Raw genomic sequence first — 20,954 nt, 5'->3', positions numbered from 1 at the left:
TCGGTGATAACCAAAACAGTCTCAACCTCTGTACGAGAATGCTCCAAGACGGTAAAATCAATGGCCACAACCTCATTTGGCCGGGAAGCCAGTAAGGGACCCATGTAACTTCTGGCAGACGGTCGGGTGTCCTTTGTATGACCTGGAAATGCTGTAATGGTGGCCTGAGTAGCCAGATCTGCTGGCTCTGGTGGAACTGCTATCTGTGCAGGGTAGAGGGGAACCCGTCGACCCCTACACTTCCTGGCTAAATGGCCGGGTTGCTGACACTTCCTGCATATTACAGGGCCAGCATGGGGGGGTGACGAGTACTTGGTAAGCGAGCCACAACCTGCCTTAGTTGGTTCAATTGTTCCTGTTGCCATTTTAGCATCTCTGTGATTGCACCTAGCTCCGAACCCTGCGGCGGGTCACCACTCGCCGGATGTGCCCTGCCGTGAATCACATACTGAGAACTATATGTCGATGGAACGGAATCGTTGCCACTCTTTGTACAAACGGGCCTGCCTGCCCGTTCCCAATGAACAGCTTCCTCTCTAACTTCCAGCAGCGTCATGGTGGGACGACAGCGTACCAGCTGCTTCAGCTCCCGTCGAAGGGCTCGGTCCATGACGTGCTCTGTGAATTGATCCCGCAACACAACCTCTGCATTAAACATGCTGGCCGGAGCCCGCTGTTTGACCTTCTCCATCAAGCTCATCAGAGCGAGAGAGAATTCTTGCAATGTCTCTCCATCCTGCTGTTTTCTGCTGTAAAATGCCTCCTGTAAAACTACGTAGGACTGTGAACACCCATACAGGTCTTTTAGAATGCCAATAATGTTATTGGGATCCTCCCTCTCCGCAGCAGGGCGATATTTTATCTCCTCTCGTGCCTGTCCCTCTAGATGATCAAATAGGAAGAAAGCTTGGTCTAAGGCCGAGAGATAGCGAGTGCGCATGCAAGCCTGTGCCTCCTCCACCCATTCATTTATACTTACGCCAGACTTGCCACTGAAATATGGGCACTTTCTATCTCGCGGCACAAAGACCAATCTTTCTGGTGAAATAACCCTGGCCCCACCCAACGGGGGTGCAGGAGGAGGGACTGACACGTCAGAGGGAACTATACTAGTACCTGGCTGTGTATCTCTCTGCTCCTGCCTTAATGAACAATTGTCTGCCTTTAGCTGTGCTATAAGCTCCCTGAGCTCATGCAGCTCCGCCTCCATAGCGGTGGCAGAAACTTTCCAAGACTTACGACCAAATTGAGAACACAACCCAGGTCCTGAAGCGGAAACCAGGGAGCCCGTTTAGGCGACCAATGGGTCCTCTCACGTCCACTGATACCCACTGCTGCTTTGAACACAAAAGAAATACAAGTTAACAAGAGAAAAAAAAATACACTCCAACACAACCGCTCTCCCCACATAGTTTGTTTTTAAACAGAACACTACAAATTGGTGAACAGTGAAAAATAAAAGAAATAAAACTAAACACGTCTCTGCCTTTAATCTGTACGTCCTGCCGACCCACGCCAATTTGTAGCAGGGCGGTATGAATTTATCTATCTATATAGCCAACTACGCCACCTGGGGAATTGCACCCCAGGAAATATGTATAATATAAACCAGGAAATATGTATAATATAAACCAACCGCCTGAACATAGATTGCTCCTCACACAAGTTCGTTGGTACAATTGAATTAAAGGCAGAAACAGTATTTATACAAAGTACAAAAAGCTTTATTGTATTAAAACATCAATAATAAAAGAGAATGACAGTCATTAGCTAAAACAATAGGATAATGCACTTAATAATAAAAACCTATTTGCCTGTAGGGCCAGTGCTGGGGGTTAAGGGGGAGGAGGAGCAGGCCGACTGACCCAGAGGAGGGGCTCCCCGAAGTGGCACAGCAAAACAGACTAAGATTACTTCACACTACGAGCACAGCAAGAGGGGGGGGAGGAGAATTACCACAACCCACTGGGCAGCCGCCACCTGCTCCCTCGCACCAAGGGGTCCCCAGCCACCGGCCTGCAAGACAGGAAAGCAAGCTTTAGACAGTGCCAGGAAAATAGAGTTAATTAATTGGTATCATATATATCTATTATAGAGTATATATATATATATATATATATGTATATATTATAATAGAGTGCCGTATGTAGGCCTATAGTAAACACAAAATAAACAATACTAAATAAGCAAAAATAACCAAATAAGAAATAAACAATCACAACGAAATAAACAAAATAGGCGATAACACTAAATAAACGAAATAAACAGAGAGGCTGGCTGTGAGCCTGGGAGTGTAGACCAATGCGTCAGCAAGGAGTGAGTTAACCCCTATAAGGGCATTAGCTCCGCTGGAGGGGAACCTCAGAGTGGAGCGCCAGGGTGCGAGAGTTCTTAATGCGTGGGTTTATTCAAAACCCGCAAAGCAGCAGTTTGGTATCACGGTGCCTGAAATGACAAACGGCCGTGTCACTCTACCATTTATAATACTAATATTCATTAAGACAGGAGCAGAGAGACAGACAGTAACGTACCGCTATGCAGCAAAGGCGGAAGCCACGATGGCCCGCTTGCAGCGGCGGACACCGGTAGGAATAACTATAGTAATAATAAAGGCCATGATTATTATAGTGCCTGCCTGACATAGAATTAATAGAGTTATACTGCGGAGAAGGAGGACCACCACATACCAGTTGTGCAGCAACACGCACGCCCGGTGCAAAACATCAACCAGCTGGGTAGACACACCGGGGCTACAAAGACACAAACGGTCATGGTCAAGTTCAAGACCATGCGCCACGCAGTATAAAGCAAAGGGCATAAACAGCAAGATGGAGAGACATACCTGCGCTAATGCGCGATGCGAACAGCAGGCCAGCCTGGACTGGTAACAGACCAATGTGGAGAGACAGACAGCTAACTGTGTTTGGAGGTGCATTGCTTTAATACTGTTGCCAATCAGCCCACTGATGAGTGGGCGGAGGATGGGCCGTGGGTAGAATGGGAGCCAACGCCCATCCTGCTACACCTGCAATCACCATCTTCCACTCTCCAGATCCTTGGTTCATTTCGGCAAAGAAAGCTTTGCTTGAAGCTGATGCCGTACAATGCAATTTTTTCCTCATTAGAGCAGTGGTTCTCAACCTTTTCAGGCCGCGACCCCCCAAAATAATCATATTTGAACTGGGGACCCCCATTTAGTTTGGCTCCGTTCCACAGATAAATATTGTGAAAATAACTGATCTACAAGTGTGTTGTTGTGAGCTTGTAGATCGGCTATTTTCACAAATTTTGCCTCTTATATTATTTGACAATTTGGCCAACATTTTTATAGTATAGTTTGTTGACTTTTGATGCAGTAATGGTCTTTTCTCTCTTTTTTTGGTATAAAAAATGTCTTAAAAGTCCTTCAATTGCCACTTCACTGTCATCTGGGGACCCCCCCAACATCATGTGGGGGGTCCCGACCCACAGGTTGAGAACCACTGCATTAGAGGGCGTTGCCCATGACCTTTTCTCTTTCAGGGACCTCTGCTCTGGACTCAGTTCCTGGACATGCGTAAACAAAGGAAGCTTCACAACAACGTCGTCTTACACCGTGATACTGTTATTCCTCTAAAAAACATGGGTTCGTATTGGTATTCTGATCTTTCACATGGGACGGCAGTAGCTTATAATCCAGGGGTGGGTTGATGGTGGAGAGGGCCACTATATTTCCACACTCACTCTAGAGGGCCACATTGTGTATACTGTCGGGCAGAAACCTCATCTCCGTATTTTAACTTTTTTCGTAAATTAATCCTGTACTTCGCCAGTCTATGTCACACAAAAGTAGCAAAACATGAACCATCATAATATACACATTTTATATAGCAGGGTCATCTTACACAAATACATTAATTACCTACATTACCATTTGCGCAAGCTGCGTGCGTAATGGTTTCTAATCAAAGGGCATGGCACAAAATTGGGCATTTCAGATGAATCCTTCATAACGTGGCTCAGCTGACCTGTTAGGGCAATAAATTATAGACCACCACTACTCACTCACAGGAGGTTATACTGTATAGTTAGACAGTGGATGCCGTCCGCGCGTCTAGTTGGGACAGCCGTGGGAAAGTTGATGAGTTGTGAGAATCTTGTGGGCTCCTCATAGAGCTATTCAGTTCAAAGTGGTAACGTTTTAACGTGTCCACCACCTCATAGAGTTAAAAATAGGTCCACCTTTATGATTAACGTTGTGTTTCACCTCGATGCCATTGTGGAGAGTATTCACGCATCTGTGTTGGATGTTTCATCTTCAACCTGCACTGTTGTTAAACTGTAGGGCAACTTGCCAACTGTACTCACAAGTGCCCTTGTAGTAGCCTAGTATCTGTGACATATTCTATCTCTCTTTCTCTCTCTCTCCCAGAAACACACGCACGCTGTTAAGAGAGAGAGAGAGAAAGAAAGAGCGAGAGAGCGAGCACGTGAGAGAGTGAGTGAGAGAGAGAGAGAGAGAGAGAGCTTGTAAATCAGAGGATTTGAAATATGCCTAATTTGCGGTGATTATTAATGAACTGCCGTGTCATATCAACCGGTCAGGATGTCCGGAGAGATTAATTTTTTCCGGTCTTTGTCATAAAAAATCTGTCAAAACCGGCAATTATCGGACTAACGCGACCTCTGGTGTGTGTGTGTGTGTGTGTGTGTGTGGATATGGTGAATAATTTTCCCACGCAGCCTAAGCCTCGCTTCTTTCATTGAACTGTGATTTGCACTGATTACCCCTTTAAGACCGGGAAAGCATCATTTGTGTCATTTTAAGGTTTCTTTGGCTATTCAAAAATAGCAGATATTACAAGCTCATAGCTCATGAGCTTGTAGATTTGCTATTTTTGAAAGATTGTAACAATTTGTGCAAATCTTGGAATACATATTTTTTTAAAGCGAACATTTGTAACATATTTAGTTCCAGGGACCCCCCAGAAGAAAACATTTGAGTTACAAATGTCAGCCTAAAAAAAAATCAAATATTTGCACAAATATACATGATTTTTCAATCATCTGCTATTTTTGAATAGACGACAAAGAAATCTAAAATGACAGATGTGTTCCCGGATTGAATGAGTTAACTGTTTTCGATTGGCGGTGATTAACTTAGTTTTGTCCCGTTGATTTCCAGCAAGCCAGACAGAGGGACTGAGCTACGAGGACCTTGTGAAGAAACATGTGGTATGCATTGCATTCAGTGTCTCTGGCACAAAGCCCACTCGTTGTCGTTGACTGATCGATATCCTTCAAGAAGAGTCACACAGCATGGAATTTGATGGTTAAACCCTATCTTCTGTAATCTTCTCCAGGAAAAGTTCCTCAAAAATTCTCAAGGGTACGCACAGGAGACGGCACTGTCGCGCAGAGTCGAAGAATGGGAGGAGAAAATCCGTCCTGTGCTGGAATTGCAGGTACGACACTACCTGAGGCTTCACCAGAGATAATCCATAACATTTAAAAAAAAAGAATTGGCCCGGAACGTGGCCTGGCGGTCCGGGCACCTAGGCTCTAAAGAAGCCTGACAGTGCATCGCGTGTTCGAGTCCCGTTCCCGACGATCTTTACTGCTCCCTATGTCTCTCTCTCCCCGTTTCCTGTTCACCTCCACTTTCCACTATAACTAAAGGCAGAAAAGGCCCTAAAAATATCTTTAAAAAATAAGATATTTTTTAAAAAGAATACACACTGGTTCTCAGCGCCACTTATTTAGTTTTATCTTTATCAAAAGATCATCAGGAAATTTAAATTTTCATCAATTTCCTAATGGAGATCTTTTGATTGAAACAGCGAACGACAATAAACAAGTGGAGCTGAGAACCAACTTTTGATTTTGTCCAACACCAGGACACTAATGTAATGAGGATGTGCATGAATTCTCTTTTTGCCATAATCCATAAAATGCCTCAATAAACAAATACTATAAGTTATTAAAATCTTACCGAACTTGAGAACCTGAATAATTGAGAATAATTTTGCTGCCAAAATATAACAGTCACTAAGCTATGTGTGCCATGCACGTTAAAATTTTTGTTTGTAAATCAGTCTTTTCTCCAGTTTTTGGCCCTACTTTTAAAATCCATGCTTTAAAATGCATCTTGCAGTGACTTAAATACCGTACTGAAATGAGCAGAATTCAATAGCTTACTTGTCATTTTAAACAAACCATGCCATGGTATGCTTTGGAAAACAGTTGGGCAGTAATAGTATACTGCGAGTCGTAGTCAATGGGTTAACCCATTCAAACCGGGAACGCATCTCTGTCATTCTTAGATTACTTTGGGCTATTCAAAAATAGCAGATATACAAGCTCATAGCGTGTGTGTGTGTGTGTGTGTGTGTGTGTGTGTGTGTGTGTGTGTGTGTGTGTGTGTGTGTGTGTGTGTGTGTGTGTGGCGAACATTTGTAACTAAAATCTTTTGCTTCTGGGGTACTGTATGTTCACCTCTCTACTCTTTCTGATTAACCGTCTCTGCTGTTGGTTCACTCTCTCTGTCTGTCACATAACCACATACTTTCTCTCTCTCTACCTGTATTTCTCTCTCTACCTTTAGGAGACGCGTGCAGTATTCGACATCCACGACTATGGTGACAGGATCGTGGAAAGTCTAGACAGCGTGAACCACAGGAAGTCCTTCGCCTCCATCGTGTCTGGCCTGGACAACTTTGAAGCGTGCAAGTACATGCTGGCGTCCCTCCAGCTGGTGAGCAGTCACATGTTTCAAACCCACCAGAGGCGCTCGGGTGGCGCAGTGGTAAAGTCCCTGCCCACCACCACAGAGGTTGTGGGTTCGAATCCACCGTGGCGCGTGATCCGGCTTTCTCGAACGTCTACACGAACACAATTGGCCCGTGTTCGGGGGAGGGAAGCCGGGCGGGGAGGAGGGTGATTGATCGGTCATTGCACGTACTCCTACGGGCTGGGGCGGCAGGGAGTGTTGGGCGGGAGGAGTAGGACGAAGGCTCTACGTCCTCCTGGTGGGGGCTCCTCACTGGCAGTCAGTAGGATACAACAGCAGTGACAACACAGAAATGTGTGTGGGGAGGAATCAATTGGCATAATGACTAAATTGGGGAGAAAAAGAGGGGGGAAATTATTGGCTACTAAAAAAAAAAAGAAAAAAAAGAGTTTAGCTGAGCTCTTAGATTTTTGGACTGACTGACGTGCGTCACACCCAGTGGTGTAAAGTAACTAAGTGCATGTACTCAAGTACTGTACTTAAGTGCAATTTTGAGGTATGTTTTACTTCACTTTCCAATCTTCAGTGCTTTTACTTCTACTCCACTACATCCCAGAGGCAAATATCGTACTTTTACTCCACTACAATTATTTGAAAACTTTAGTTACTAGTTACTTTTGATCATCCTTACAAAACATACATTAACCACTTCAGCCCTATATACATTTCGGCCATTTGAAAATAGCCGATCTACAAGCTCACAATACGTCGCGATGCGACGCATTGTGAGCTTGTAGATCTGCTATTTTCAAAAGATTTTTATACATTTTATACATTTGAAAACTTGTGAAATGGGACATTCTGCACAATGAGTACTTTCTACTTTTGGTACTATAAGTACATTTTGATACCAATACTTTTGTACTTTCACTCAAGGAAATTTTGAATTCCGGAATAACAGAGTACTGCTACATTGCAGTATCAATACTTTTACTTAAGTAAAACCATTTGAGTACTTTTTCCACCACCTGGTCACACACCTGACGAATGAATTGTTTCTTTCTCTTGTACGCTACCAGGCCAACGATGGCACGGTGGAGATCGACCAGGCCGAGGGCCTGGAGGAAAGCCTGGACACCATGGCTCTGACCCTCCTCTCCACGGACAGGGCTACAGACCGCTTTAAAGACCTCAAAGCAGCTCATCATGCCGTTTGATTCTTGGGGCGGCGGCAGCAGCGGCGGCTCAGGAGGAGGGGTTGCGATCGACTGTCTTGGAATCGTAAGGATCCCGGTTCGATTCCCACGGCTCCTCCTCCTCCTGGCTGTGTGTTCAAAGTGTCCTTGAGCAAGACACTTTCCCTCCTCATTGCTCTTGATGAGCAGGTTGTGCGTTGCACGGTTTCCACTACCATCAGTGAGTGAATGTTGTAAAGCGCTTTGGAGAAAGACCATTTTAAAGGAGAATTCCGCCCGACGTTTTTCTTACTTTTTATATATGATATTATATCCTAGGTCGAGTGGTAACGGTAGAAAAAAATAACTCCATCCCGAGTCCACCGCAGCTAAAAACCCCGAGCCTATGCGACTAGATTGCGTATTTTAATAGCTTTTTATTTTTTTAGTGAGATCTAACGTTCTTATGGACAGAAAACCCTCCACAGTGTTTATGTTGGATGTGCCTCTCCGGACGTCTCGCAAGACGAGATTTCACCCGATCCACGTCACTTTGTCAATACTACGGAGGCCCATTTGGGACAAAAACATTGTGGAGGGTTTTCTGTCCATAACAGCGTTAGCTCTTAAAAAAAAAGAGAAAAAAAGGCAATTTTAAATACGCGATCTAGCCCCATAGATATCATATATAGGGTACGAAAAACGTCGGGCGGAATTCTCCTTTAAAGTTCAGAGTTTGGAGAAAGACCATTTAACGTTCTTTGTAATGGAACACACGTCATTGCATGTTTTTGTTGTGGTTATATATATATGTTCCTATAAATGTGGTGTGTCTTGTATGTGTCTTTCAGTTTCAATCTAATGAATAGCAGTTTAACTGTTGTATGTATATAGTTCCAAGTTTATTTGTCCCAAGATGGGCAAGGCCAAATAAAAAGTGACAATTCCCTGTGTTTGTGGCTTTTCTTTTCTTTAGTCATTATCTGTTATTTAATGTATAATGTTCCATTTGTCAATGACTAAACGTCATGAAGGTTGAGGGTGACGGGTCCCAAGGTTCATCTGTCTATGAGGGTTGTTTATAGACAATTTCTTTCTTTCATCGGTTGTTCTCATAGTCCCACTTGGCCGAGATGCCCTCGATCGGGTTGATCCTCATGTCCAGCATTCTCTGCAGCTCCTTTGTTTAAACTCTGCCTCGAAGGTGTGAGCGACGGGCCTGTACACAAACTTTCTCTGCCATAACACAATTAGACCGGCCAGGCCAATGGAGAACAGCATGCCTGCAATCACCATCTTCCACTCTCCAGATCCTTGGTTCATTTCGGCAAAGAAAGCTTTGCTTGAAGCTGATGCCGTACAATGCAATTTTTTCCTCATTAGAGCAGTGGTTCTCAACCTTTTCAGGCCGCAACCCCCCAAAATAATCATATTTGAACTGGGGACCCCCATTTAGTTTGGCTCCGTTCCACAGATAAATATTGTGAAAATAGCTGATCTACAAGTGTGTTGTTGTGAGCTTGTAGATCGGCTATTTTCACAAATTTTGCCTCTTATATTATTTGACAATTTGGCCAACATTTTTATAGTATAGTTTGTTGACTTTTGATGCAGTAATGGTCTTTTCTCTTTTTTTTTGGTATAAAAAATGTCTTAAAAGTCCTTCAATTGCCACTTCACTGTCATCTGGACCCCCCCCAACATCATGTGGGGGGTCCCGACCCACAGGTTGAGAACCACTGCATTAGAGGGCGTTGCCCATGACCTTTTCTCTTTCAGGGACCTCTGCTCTGGACTCAGTTCCTGGACATGCGTAAACAAAGGAAGCTTCACAACAACGTCGTCTTACACCGTGATACTGTGATTCCTCTAAAAAACATGGGTTCGTATTGGTATTCTGATCTTTCACATGGGACGGCAGTAGCTTATAACCCAGGGGTGGGTTGATGGTGGAGAGGGCCACTATATTTCCACACTCACTCTAGAGGGCCACATTGTATATAGGCTACTGTCGGGCAGAAACCTCATCTCCGTACTTTAACTTTTTTCGTAAATTAATCCTGTACTTCGCCAGTCTATGTCACACAAAAGTAGCAAAACATGAACCATTATAATATACACATTTTATATAGCAGGGTCATCTTACACAAATACATTAATTACCTACATTACCATTTGCGCAAGCTGCGTGCGTAATGGTTTCTAATCAAAGGGCATGGCACAAAATTGGGCATTTCAGATTAATCCTTCATAACGTGGCTCAGCTGACCTGTTAGGGCAATAAATTATAGACCACCACTACTCACTCACAGGAGGTTATACTGTATAGTTAGACAGTGGATGCCGTCCGTGCGTCTATAGTTGGGACAGCCGTGGGAAAGTTGATGAGTTGTGAGAATCCTGTGGGCTCCTCATAGAGCTATTCAGTTCAAAGTGGTCACGTTTTAACGTGTCCAACTCATAGAGTTAAAAATAGGTCCACCTTTATGATTAACGTTGTGTTTCACCTCGATGCCATTGTGGAGAGTATTCACGCATCTGTGTTGGATATTTCATCTTCAACCTGCACTGTTGTTAAACTGTAGGGCAACTTGCCAACTTTACTCACAAGTGCCCTTGTAGTAGCCTAGTATCTGTGACATTCTATCTCTCTTTCTCTCTCTCTCCCAGAAACACACGCACGCTGTTAAGAGAGAGAGAGAAAGAAAGAGCGAGAGAGCGAGCACGTGAGAGAGTGAGTGAGAGTGAGAGAGAGAGAGAGAGAGAGAGCTTGTAAATCAGAGGATTTGAAATATGCCTAATTTGCGGTGATTATTAATGAACTGCCGTGTCATATCAACCGGTCAGGATGTCCGGAAAAAAATCTGTCAAAACCGGCAATTATCGGACTAACGCGACCTCTGGTGTGTGTGTGTGTGTGTGTGTGTGTGTGTGTGTGGATATGGTGAATAATTTTCCCACGCAGCCTAAGCCTCGCTTCTTTCATTGAACTGTGATTTGCACTGATTACCCCTTTAAGACCGGGAAAGCATCATTTGTGTCATTTTAAGGTTTCTTTGGCTATTCAAAAATAGCAGATATTACAAGCTCATAGCTCATGAGCTTGTAGATTTGCTATTTTTGAAAGATTGTGACAATTTGTGCAAATCTTGGAATACATATTTTTTTAAAGCGAACATTTGTAACATATTTAGTTCCAGGGACCCCCCAGAAGAAAACATTTGAGTTACAAATGTCAGCCTAAAAAAAAAATCAAATATTTGCACAAATATACATGATTTTTCAATCATCTGCTATTTTTGAATAGACGACAAAGAAATCTAAAATGACAGATGTGTTCCCGGATTGAATGAGTTAACTGTTTTCGATTGGCGGTGATTAACTTAGTTTTGTCCCGTTGATTTCCAGCAAGCCAGACAGAGGGACTGAGCTACGAGGACCTTGTGAAGAAACATGTGGTATGCATTGCATTCAGTGTCTCTTGCACAAAGCCCACTCGTTGTCGTTGACTGATCGATATCCTTCAAGAAGAGTCACACAGCATGGAATTTGATGGTTAAACCCTATCTTCTGTAATCTTCTCCAGGAAAAGTTCCTCAAAAATTCTCAAGGGTACGCACAGGAGACGGCACTGTCGCGCAGAGTCGAAGAATGGGAGGAGAAAATCCGTCCTGTGCTGGAATTGCAGGTACGACACTACCTGAGGCTTCACCAGACATAATCCATAACATTTAAAAAAAAGAATTGGCCCGGAACGTGGCCTGGCGGTCCGGGCACCTAGGCTCTAAAGAAGCCTGACAGTGCATCGTGTGTTCGAGTCCCGTTCCCGACGATCTTTACTGCTCCCTATGTCTCTCTCCCCGTTTCCTATTCACCTCCACTTTCCACTATAACTAAAGGCAGAAAAGGCCTTAAAAATATCTTTAAAAAATAAGAAAACATTTAAAAAAGAATACACACTGGTTCTCAGCGCCACTTATTTAGTTTTATCTTTATCAAAAGATCATCAGGAAATTTTAATTTTCATCAATTTCCTAATGGAGATCTTTTGATTGAAACAGTGAACAGCAATAAACAAGTGGAGCTGAGAAACCAGTGTGGGGACTTAACTTTTGATTTTGTCCAACACCAGGACACTAATGTAATGAGGATGTGCATGAATTCTCTTTTTGCCATAATCCATAAAATGCCTCAATAAACAAATACTATAAGTTATTAAAATCTTACCGAACTTGAGAACCTGAATAATTGAGAATAATTTTGCTGCCAAAATATAACAGTCACTAAGCTATGTGCCATGCACGTTTACATTTTGGTTTGTAAATCAGTCTTTTCTCCAGTTGCTATTTTTGGCCCTACTTTTAAAATCCATGCTTTAAAATGCATCTTGCAGTGACTTCAATATCGTACTGAAATTAGCAGAATTCAATAGCTTACTTGTCATTTTAAACAAACCATGCCATGGTATGCTTTGGAAAACAGTTGGGCAGTAATAGTATACTGCGAGTCGTAGTCAATGGGTTAACCCATTCAAACAGGGAACGCATCTCTGTCATTCTTAGATTACTTTGGGCTATTCAAATATAGCAGATATAGTGTGTGTGTGTGTGTGTGTGTGTGTGTGTGTGTGTGTGTGTGTGTGTGTGTGTGTGTGTGTGTGTGTGTGTGTGTGTGTGTGTGTGTGTGTGTGTGTGTGTGTGTGTGTGTGTGGCGAACATTTGTAACTAAAATCTTTGCTTCTGGGGTATGTTCACCTCTCTACTCTTTCTGACCAACCGTCTCTGCTGTTGGTTCACTCTCTCTGTCTGTCACATAACCACATACTATTTCTCTCTCTGCCTGTATTTCTCTCTCTACCTATAGGAGACGCGTGCAGTATTCGACATCCACGACTATGGTGACAGGATCGTGGAAAGTCTAGACAGCGTGAACCACAGGAAGTCCTTCGCCTCCATCGTGTCTGGCCTGGACAACTTTGAAGCGTGCAAGTACATGCTGGCGTCCCTCCAGCTGGTGAGCAGTCACATGTTTCAAACCACCAGAGGCGCTCGGGTGGAGCAGTGGTAAAGTCCCTGCCCACCACCACAAAGGTTGTGGGTTTGAATCCACCGTGGCGCGTGATCCGGCTTTCTCGAACGTCTACACGAACACAATTGGTCCGTGTTCGGGGGAGGGAAGCCGGGCGGGGAGGAGGGTGATTGATCGGTCATTGCACGTACTCCTACGGGCTGGGGCGGCAGGGAGTGTTGGGCGGGAGGAGTAGGACGAAGGCTCTACGTCCTCCTGGTGGGGGCTCCTCACTGGCAGTCAGTAGGATACTGACTGCCAGTATCCTACGTATTTTAACAGCAGTGACAACACAGAAATGTGTGTGGGGAGGAATCAATTGGCATAATGACTAAATTGGGGAGAAAAAGGGGGGGAAAATTATTGGCTACTAAAAAAAAAGAGTTTAGCTGAGCTCTTAGATTTTTGGACTGACTGACGTGCGTCACACCCAGTGGTGTAAAGTAACTAAGTGCATGTACTCAAGTACTGTACTTAAGTGCAATTTTGAGGTATGTTTTACTTCACTTTCCAATCTTCAGTGCTTTTACTTCTACTCCACTACATCCCAGAGGCAAATATCGTACTTTTACTCCACTACAATTATTTGAAAACTTTAGTTACTAGTTACTTTTGATCATCATTACAAAACATACATTAACCACTTCAGCCCTATATACATTTCGGCCATTTGAAAATAGCCGATCTACAAGCTCACAATACGTCGCGATGCGACGCATTGTGAGCTTGTAGATCTGCTAATTTCAAAAGATTTTTATACATTTTATACATTTGAAAACTTGTGAAATGGGACATTCTGCACAATGAGTACTTTCTACTTTTGGTACTATAAGTACATTTTGATACCAATACTTTTGTACTTTCACTCAAGGAAATTTTGAATTCCGGAATAACAGAGTACTGCTACATTGCAGTATCAATACTTTTACTTAAGTAAAACCATTTGAGTACTTTTTCCACCACCTGGTCACACACCTGACGAATGAATTGTTTCTTTCTCTTGTACGCTACCAGGCCAACGATGGCACGGTGGAGATCGACCAGGCCGAGGGCCTGGAGGAAAGCCTGGACACCATGGCTCTGACCCTCCTCAGCACGGACAGGGCTACAGACCGATTTAAAGACCTCAAAGCAGCTCATCATGCCGTTTGATTCTGGGGGCGGCGGCGGCAGCAGCGGCGGCTCAGGAGGAGGGGTTGCGATCGACTGTCTTGGAATCGTAAGGATCCCGGTTCGATTCCCACGGCTCCTCCTCCTCCTGGCTGTGTGTTCAAAGTGTCCTTGAGCAAGACTCTTTCCCTCCTCATTGCTCTTGATGAGCAGGTTGTGCGTTGCACGGTTTCCACTACCATCAGTGAGTGAATGTTGTAAAGCGCTTTGGAGAAAGACCATTTTAAAGGAGAATTCCGCCCGACGTTTTTCTTACTTTTTATATATGATATTATATTCTAGGTCGAGTGGTAACGGTAGAAAAAAATAACTCCATCCCGAGTCCACCGCAGCTAAAAACCCCGAGCCTATGCGACTAGATTGCGTATTTTAATAGCTTTTTATTTTTTGAGTGAGATCTAACGTTCTTATGGACAGAAAACCCTCCACAGTGTTTATGTTGGATGTGCCTCTCCGGACGTCTCGCAAGACGAGATTTCACCCGATCCACGTCACTTTGTCAATACTACGGAGGCCCATTTGGGACAAAAACATTGTGGAGGGTTTTCTGTCCATAACAGCGTTAGCTCTTTAAAAAAAAGAGAAAAAAAGGCAATTTTAAATACGCGATCTAGCCCCATAGATATCATATATAGGGTACGAAAAACGTCGGGCGGAATTCTCCTTTAAAGTTCAGAGTTTGGAGAAAGACCATTTAACGTTCTTTGTAATGGAACACACGTCATTGCATGTTTTTGTTGTGGTTATATATATATGTTCCTATAAATGTGGTGTGTCTTGTATGTGTCTTTCAGTTTCAATCTAATGAATAGCAGTTTAACTGTTGTATGTATATAGTTCCAAGTTTATTTGTCCCAAGATGGGCAAGGCCAAATAAAAAGTGACAATTCCCTGTGTTTGTGGCTTTTCTTTAGTCATTATCTGTTATTTAATGTATAATGTTCCATTTGTCAATGACTAAACGTCATGAAGGTTGAGGGTGACGGGTCCCAAGGTTCATCTGTCTATGAGGGTTGTCTATAGACAATTTCTTTCTTTCATCGGTTGTTCTCATAGTCCCACTTGGCCGAGATGCCCTCGATCGGGTTGATCCTCATGTCCAGCATTCTCTGCAGCTCCTTTGTTTAAACTCTGCCTCGAAGGTGTGAGCGACGGGCCTGTACACAAACTTTCTCTGCCATAACACAATTAGACCGGCCAGGCCAATGGAGAACAGCATGCCTGCAATCACCATCTTCCACTCTCCAGATCCTTGGTTCATTTCGGCAAAGAAAGCTTTGCTTGAAGCTGATGCCGTACAATGCAATTTTTTCCTCATTAGAGCAGTGGTTCTCAACCTTTTCAGGCCACGACCCCCCAAAATAATCATATTTGAACTGGGGACCCCCATTTAGTTTGGCTCCGTTCCACAGATAAATATTGTGAAAATAGCTGATCTACAAGTGTGTTGTTGTGAGCTTGTAGATCGGCTATTTTCACAAATTTTGCCTCTTATATTATTTGACAATTTGGCCAACATTTTTATAGTATAGTTTGTTGACTTTTGATGCAGTAATGGTCTTTTCTTTTTTTTTGGTATAAAAAATGTCTTAAAAGTCCTTCAATTGCCACTTCACTGTCATCTGGGGACCCCCCCAACATCATGTGGGGGGTCCCGACCCACAGGTTGAGAACCACTGCATTAGAGGGCGTTGCCCATGACCTTTTCTCTTTCCGGGACCTCTGCTCTGGACTCAGTTCCTAGACATGCGTAAACAAAGGAAGCTTCACAACAACGTCGTCTTACACCGTGATACTGTAATTCCTCTAAAAAACATGGGTTCGTATTGGTATTCTGATCTTTCACATGGGACGGCAGTAGCTTATAACCTAGGGGTGGGTTGATGGTGGAGAGGGCCACTATATTTCCACACTCACTCTAGAGGGCCACATTGTATATACTGTCGGGCAGAAACCTCATCTCCGTATTTTAACTTTTTTCGTAAATTAATCCTGTACTTCGCCAGTCTGTCACACAAAAGTAGCAAAACATGAACCATCATAATATACACATTTTATATAGCAGGGTCATCTTACACAAATACATTAATTACCTACATTACCATTTGCGCAAGCTGCGTGCGTAATGGTTTCTAATCAAAGGGCATGGCACAAAATTGGGCATTTCAGATTAATCCTTCATAACGTGGCTCAGCTGACCTGTTAGGGCAATAAATTATAGACCACCACTACTCACTCACAGGAGGTTATACTGTATAGTTAGACAGTGGATGCCGTCCGTGCGTCTAGTTGGGACAGCCGTGGGAAAGTTGATGAGTTGTGAGAATCTTGTGGGCTCCTCATAGAGCTATTCAGTTCAAAGTGGTCACGTTTTAACGTGTCCACCTCATAGAGTTAAAAATAGGTCCACCTTTATGATTAACGTTGTGTTTCACCTCGATGCCATTGTGGAGAGTATTCACGCATCTGTGTTGGATGTTTCATCTTCAACCTGCACTGTTGTTAAACTGTAGGGCAACTTGCCAACTTTACTCACAAGTGCCCTTGTAGTAGCCTAGTATCTGTGACATTTTCTATCTCTCTTTCTCTCTCTCTCCCAGAAACACACGCACGCTGTTAAGAGAGAGAGAGAAAGAAAGAGCGAGAGAGCGAGCACGTGAGAGAGAGAGAGAGCTTGTAAATCAGAGGATTTGAAATATGCCTAATTTGCGGTGATTATTAATGAACTGCCGTGTCATATCAACCGGTCAGGATGTCCGGAAAAAAATCTGTCAAAACCGGCAATTATCGGACTAACGCGACCTCTGGTGTGTGTGTGTGTGTGTGTGTGTGTGTGTGTGTGTGTGTGTGTGTGTGTGTGTGTGTGTGTGTGTGTGTGTGTGTGTGTGGATATGGTGAATAATTTTCCCACGCAGCCTAAGCCTCGCTTCTTTCATTGAACTGTGATTTGCACTGATTACCCCTTTAAGACCGGGAAAGCATCATTTGTGTCATTTTAAGGTTTCTTTGGCTATTCAAAAATAGCAGATATTACAAGCTCATAGCTCATGAGCTTGTAGATTTGCTATTTTTGAAAGATTGTGACAATTTGTGCAAATCTTGGAATACATATTTTTTTAAAGCGAACATTTGTAACATATTTAGTTCCAGGGACCCCCCAGAAGAAAACATTTGAGTTACAAATGTCAGCCTAAAAAAAAAATCAAATATTTGCACAAATATACATGATTTTTCAATCATCTGCTATTTTTGAATAGACGACAAAGAAATCTAAAATGACAGATGTGTTCCCGGATTGAATGAGTTAACTGTTTTCGATTGGCGGTGATTAACTTAGTTTTGTCCCGTTGATTTCCAGCAAGCCAGACAGAGGGACTGAGCTACGAGGACCTTGTGAAGAAACATGTGGTATGCATTGCATTCAGTGTCTCTTGCACAAAGCCCACTCGTTGTCGTTGACTGATCGATATCCTTCAAGAAGAGTCACACAGCATGGAATTTGATGGTTAAACCCTATCTTCTGTAATCTTCTCCAGGAAAAGTTCCTCAAAAATTCTCAAGGGTACGCACAGGAGACGGCACTGTCGCGCAGAGTCGAAGAATGGGAGGAGAAAATCCGTCCTGTGCTGGAATTGCAGGTACGACACTACCTGAGGCTTCACCAGACATAATCCATAACATTTAAAAAAAAGAATTGGCCCGGAACGTGGCCTGGCGGTCCGGGCACCTAGGCTCTAAAGAAGCCTGACAGTGCATCGTGTGTTCGAGTCCCGTTCCCGACGATCTTTACTGCTCCCTATGTCTCTCTCCCCGTTTCCTATTCACCTCCACTTTCCACTATAACTAAAGGCAGAAAAGGCCTTAAAAATATCTTTAAAAAATAAGAAAACATTTAAAAAAGAATACACACTGGTTCTCAGCACCACTTATTTAGTTTTATCTTTATCAAAAGATCATCAGGAAATTTTAATTTTCATCAATTTCCTAATGGAGATCTTTTGATTGAAACAGTGAACAGCAATAAACAAGTGGAGCTGAGAAACCAGTGTGGGGACTTAACTTTTGATTTTGTCCAACACCAGGACACTAATGTAATGAGGATGTGCATGAATTCTCTTTTTGCCATAATCCATAAAATGCCTCAATAGACAAATACTATAAGTTATTAAAATCTTACCGAACTTGGGAACCTGAATAATTGAGAATAATTTTGCTGCCAAAATATAACAGTCACTAAGCTATGTGTGCCATGCACGTTTACATTTTGGTTTGTAAATCAGTCTTTTCTCCAGTTGCTATTTTTGGCCCTACTTTTAAAATCCATGCTTTAAAATGCATCTTGCAGTGACTTCAATATCGTACTGAAATTAGCAGAATTCAATAGCTTACTTATCATTTTAAACAAACCATGCCATGGTATGCTTTGGAAAACAGTTAATTCAAACCGGGAACGCATCTCTGTCATTCTTAGATTACTTTGGGCTATTCAAAAATAGCAGATATACAAGCTCATAGCGTGGCACCGAGTGCCTCGGTGTGTGTGTGTGTGTGTGTGTGTGTGTGTGTGTGTGTGTGTGTGTGTGTGTGTGTGTGTGTGTGTGTGTGTGTGTGTGTGTGTGTGTGTGTGTGTGTGTGTAACATTTGTAACTAAAATCTTTGCTTCTGGGGTATGGTCACCTCTCTACTCTTTCTGACCAACCGTCTCTGCTGTTGGTTCACTCTCTCTGTCTGTCACATAACCACATACTATTTCTCTCTCTGCCTGTATTTCTCTCTCTACCTATAGGAGACGCGTGCAGTATTCGACATCCACGACTATGGTGACAGGATCGTGGAAAGTCTAGACAGCGTGAACCACAGGAAGTCCTTCGCCTCCATCGTGTCTGGCCTGGACAACTTTGAAGCGTGCAAGTACATGCTGGCGTCCCTCCAGCTGGTGAGCAGTCACATGTTTCAAACCACCAGAGGCGCTCGGGTGGCGCAGTGGTAAAGTCCCTGCCCACCACCACAGAGGTTGTGGGTTCGAATCCACCGTGGCGCGTGATCCGGCTTTCTCGAGCGTCTACACGAACACAATTGGCCCGTGTTCGGGGGAGGGAAGCCGGGCGGGGAGGAGGGTGATTGATCGGTCATTGCACGTACTCCTACGGGCTGGGGCGGCAGGGAGTGTTGGGCGGGAGGAGTAGGACGAAGGCTCTACGTCCTCCTGGTGGGGGCTCCTCACTGGCAGTCAGTAGGATACAACAGCAGTGACAACACAGAAATGTGTGTGGGGAGGAATCAATTGGCATAATGACTAAATTGGGGAGAAAAAGAGGGGGGAAATTATTGGCTACTAAAAAAAAAAAGAAAAAAAAGAGTTTAGCTGAGCTCTTAGATTTTTGGACTGACTGACGTGCGTCACACCCAGTGGTGTAAAGTAACTAAGTGCATGTACTCAAGTACTGTACTTAAGTGCAATTTTGAGGTATGTTTTACTTCACTTTCCAATCTTCAGTGCTTTTACTTCTACTCCACTACATCCCAGAGGCAAATATCGTACTTTTACTCCACTACAATTATTTGAAAACTTTAGTTACTAGTTACTTTTGATCATCATTACAAAACATACATTAACCACTTCAGCCCTATATACATTTCGGCCATTTGAAAATAGCCGATCTACAAGCTCACAATACGTCGCGATGCGACGCATTGTGAGCTTGTAGATCTGCTATTTTCAAAAGATTTGTATACATTTTATACATTTGAAAACTTGTGAAATGGGACATTCTGCACAATGAGTACTTTCTACTTTTGGTACTATAAGTACATTTTGATACCAATACTTTTGTACTTTCACTCAAGGAAATTTTGAATTCCGGAATAACAGAGTACTTCTACATTGCAGTATCAATACTTTTACTTAAGTAAAACCATTTGAGTACTTTTTCCACCACCTGGTCACACACCTGACGAATGAATTGTTTCTTTCTCTTGTACGCTACCAGGCCAACGATGGCACGGTGGAGATCGACCAGGCCGAGGGCCTGGAGGAAAGCCTGGACACCATGGCTCTGACCCTCCTCTCCACGGACAGGGCTACAGACCGCTTTAAAGACCTCAAAGCAGCTCATCATGCCGTTTGATTCTTGGGGCGGCGGCGGCAGCAGCGGCGGCTCAGGAGGAGGGGTTGCGATCGACTGTCTTGGAATCGGAAGGATCCCGGTTCGATTCCCACGGCTCCTCCTCCTCCTGGCTGTGTGTTCAAAGTGTCCTTGAGCAAGACACTTTCCCTCCTCATTGCTCTTGATGAGCAGGTTGTGCGTTGCACGGTTTCCACTACCATCAGTGACTGAATGTTGTAAAGCGCCTTGGAGAAAGACCATTTTAAAGGAGAATTCCGCCCGACGTTTTTCTTACTTTTTATATATGATATTATTATATCCTAGGACGAGTGGTAACGGTAGAAAGAAATAATAACTCCATCCCGAGTCCACTGCAGCTAAAAATCCCGAGCCTATGGGACTAGATTGCGTATTTTAATAGCTTTTAATTTTTTGGGTGAGATCTAACGTTCTTATGGACAGAAAACCCTCCACAGTGTTTATGTTGGATGTGCCTCTCCGGACATCTCGCAAGACGAGATTTCACCCGTGATGTCATCCACGTCACTTTGTCAACACTACGGTGGCCCATTTGGGACAAAAACATTGTGGAGGGTTTTCTGTCCATAACAGCGTTAGGTCTCACAATAAAAACAGAAAAAAATGGCAATTTTAAATATGCGATCTAGCCCCATAGATATCATATATAGGGTACGAAAAACGTCGGGCGGAATTCTCCTTTAAAGT

At 43.5% G+C, this 20,954-nt stretch overlaps 4 protein-coding genes across 4 annotated transcripts in view; all 4 read left to right on the top strand.

Moving 5' to 3' along the window:
• Window positions 1-8,381, top strand: part of LOC308079371 (condensin-2 complex subunit H2-like) — a 31,956-nt gene extending 23,575 nt beyond the window's left edge. The window contains exon 22 of the transcript XR_013932599.1: window positions 8,171-8,381. The gene's annotated coding sequence lies outside the window, so the exon portion shown is untranslated. The remainder of the gene's footprint in view (window positions 1-8,170) is intronic.
• Window positions 4,226-8,195, top strand: LOC308079618 (condensin-2 complex subunit H2-like; the record flags this gene model as incomplete). Its single annotated transcript, XM_080421169.1, has 5 exons — window positions 4,226-4,265; window positions 5,165-5,214; window positions 5,343-5,444; window positions 6,584-6,733; window positions 7,789-8,195. 5 exons carry the CDS (start codon window positions 4,226-4,228, stop codon window positions 7,924-7,926), a joined length of 480 nt encoding a protein of 159 aa, XP_080277295.1. The 3' UTR covers window positions 7,927-8,195.
• Window positions 8,382-9,163: 782 nt separating the features above from the next.
• On the top strand, window positions 9,164-14,213 carry LOC308079617 (condensin-2 complex subunit H2-like; the record flags this gene model as incomplete). The annotated part of the gene is made up of 6 exons (XM_080421168.1): window positions 9,164-9,241; window positions 9,664-9,736; window positions 11,293-11,342; window positions 11,471-11,572; window positions 12,748-12,897; window positions 13,966-14,213. The coding sequence occupies 6 exons, from the start codon at window positions 9,164-9,166 to the stop codon at window positions 14,101-14,103; spliced, it is 591 nt and encodes a 196-aa protein (XP_080277294.1). The 3' UTR covers window positions 14,104-14,213.
• A 1,654-nt stretch (window positions 14,214-15,867) lies between these two features.
• Window positions 15,868-20,577, top strand: LOC308079616 (condensin-2 complex subunit H2-like; the record flags this gene model as incomplete). The annotated part of the gene is made up of 5 exons (XM_080421167.1): window positions 15,868-15,910; window positions 17,480-17,529; window positions 17,658-17,759; window positions 18,908-19,057; window positions 20,112-20,577. The coding sequence occupies 5 exons, from the start codon at window positions 15,868-15,870 to the stop codon at window positions 20,247-20,249; spliced, it is 483 nt and encodes a 160-aa protein (XP_080277293.1). The 3' UTR covers window positions 20,250-20,577.
• Window positions 20,578-20,954: the final 377 nt, after the last annotated feature.

The sequence above is a fragment of the Gymnoscopelus braueri genome, assembly GCF_963280865.1.
Source record: "Gymnoscopelus braueri genome assembly, chromosome: 23".
NCBI classification, from domain to species: domain Eukaryota; kingdom Metazoa; phylum Chordata; class Actinopteri; order Myctophiformes; family Myctophidae; genus Gymnoscopelus; species Gymnoscopelus braueri.
This window is presented reverse-complemented; position numbering and strand designations above follow the sequence as displayed.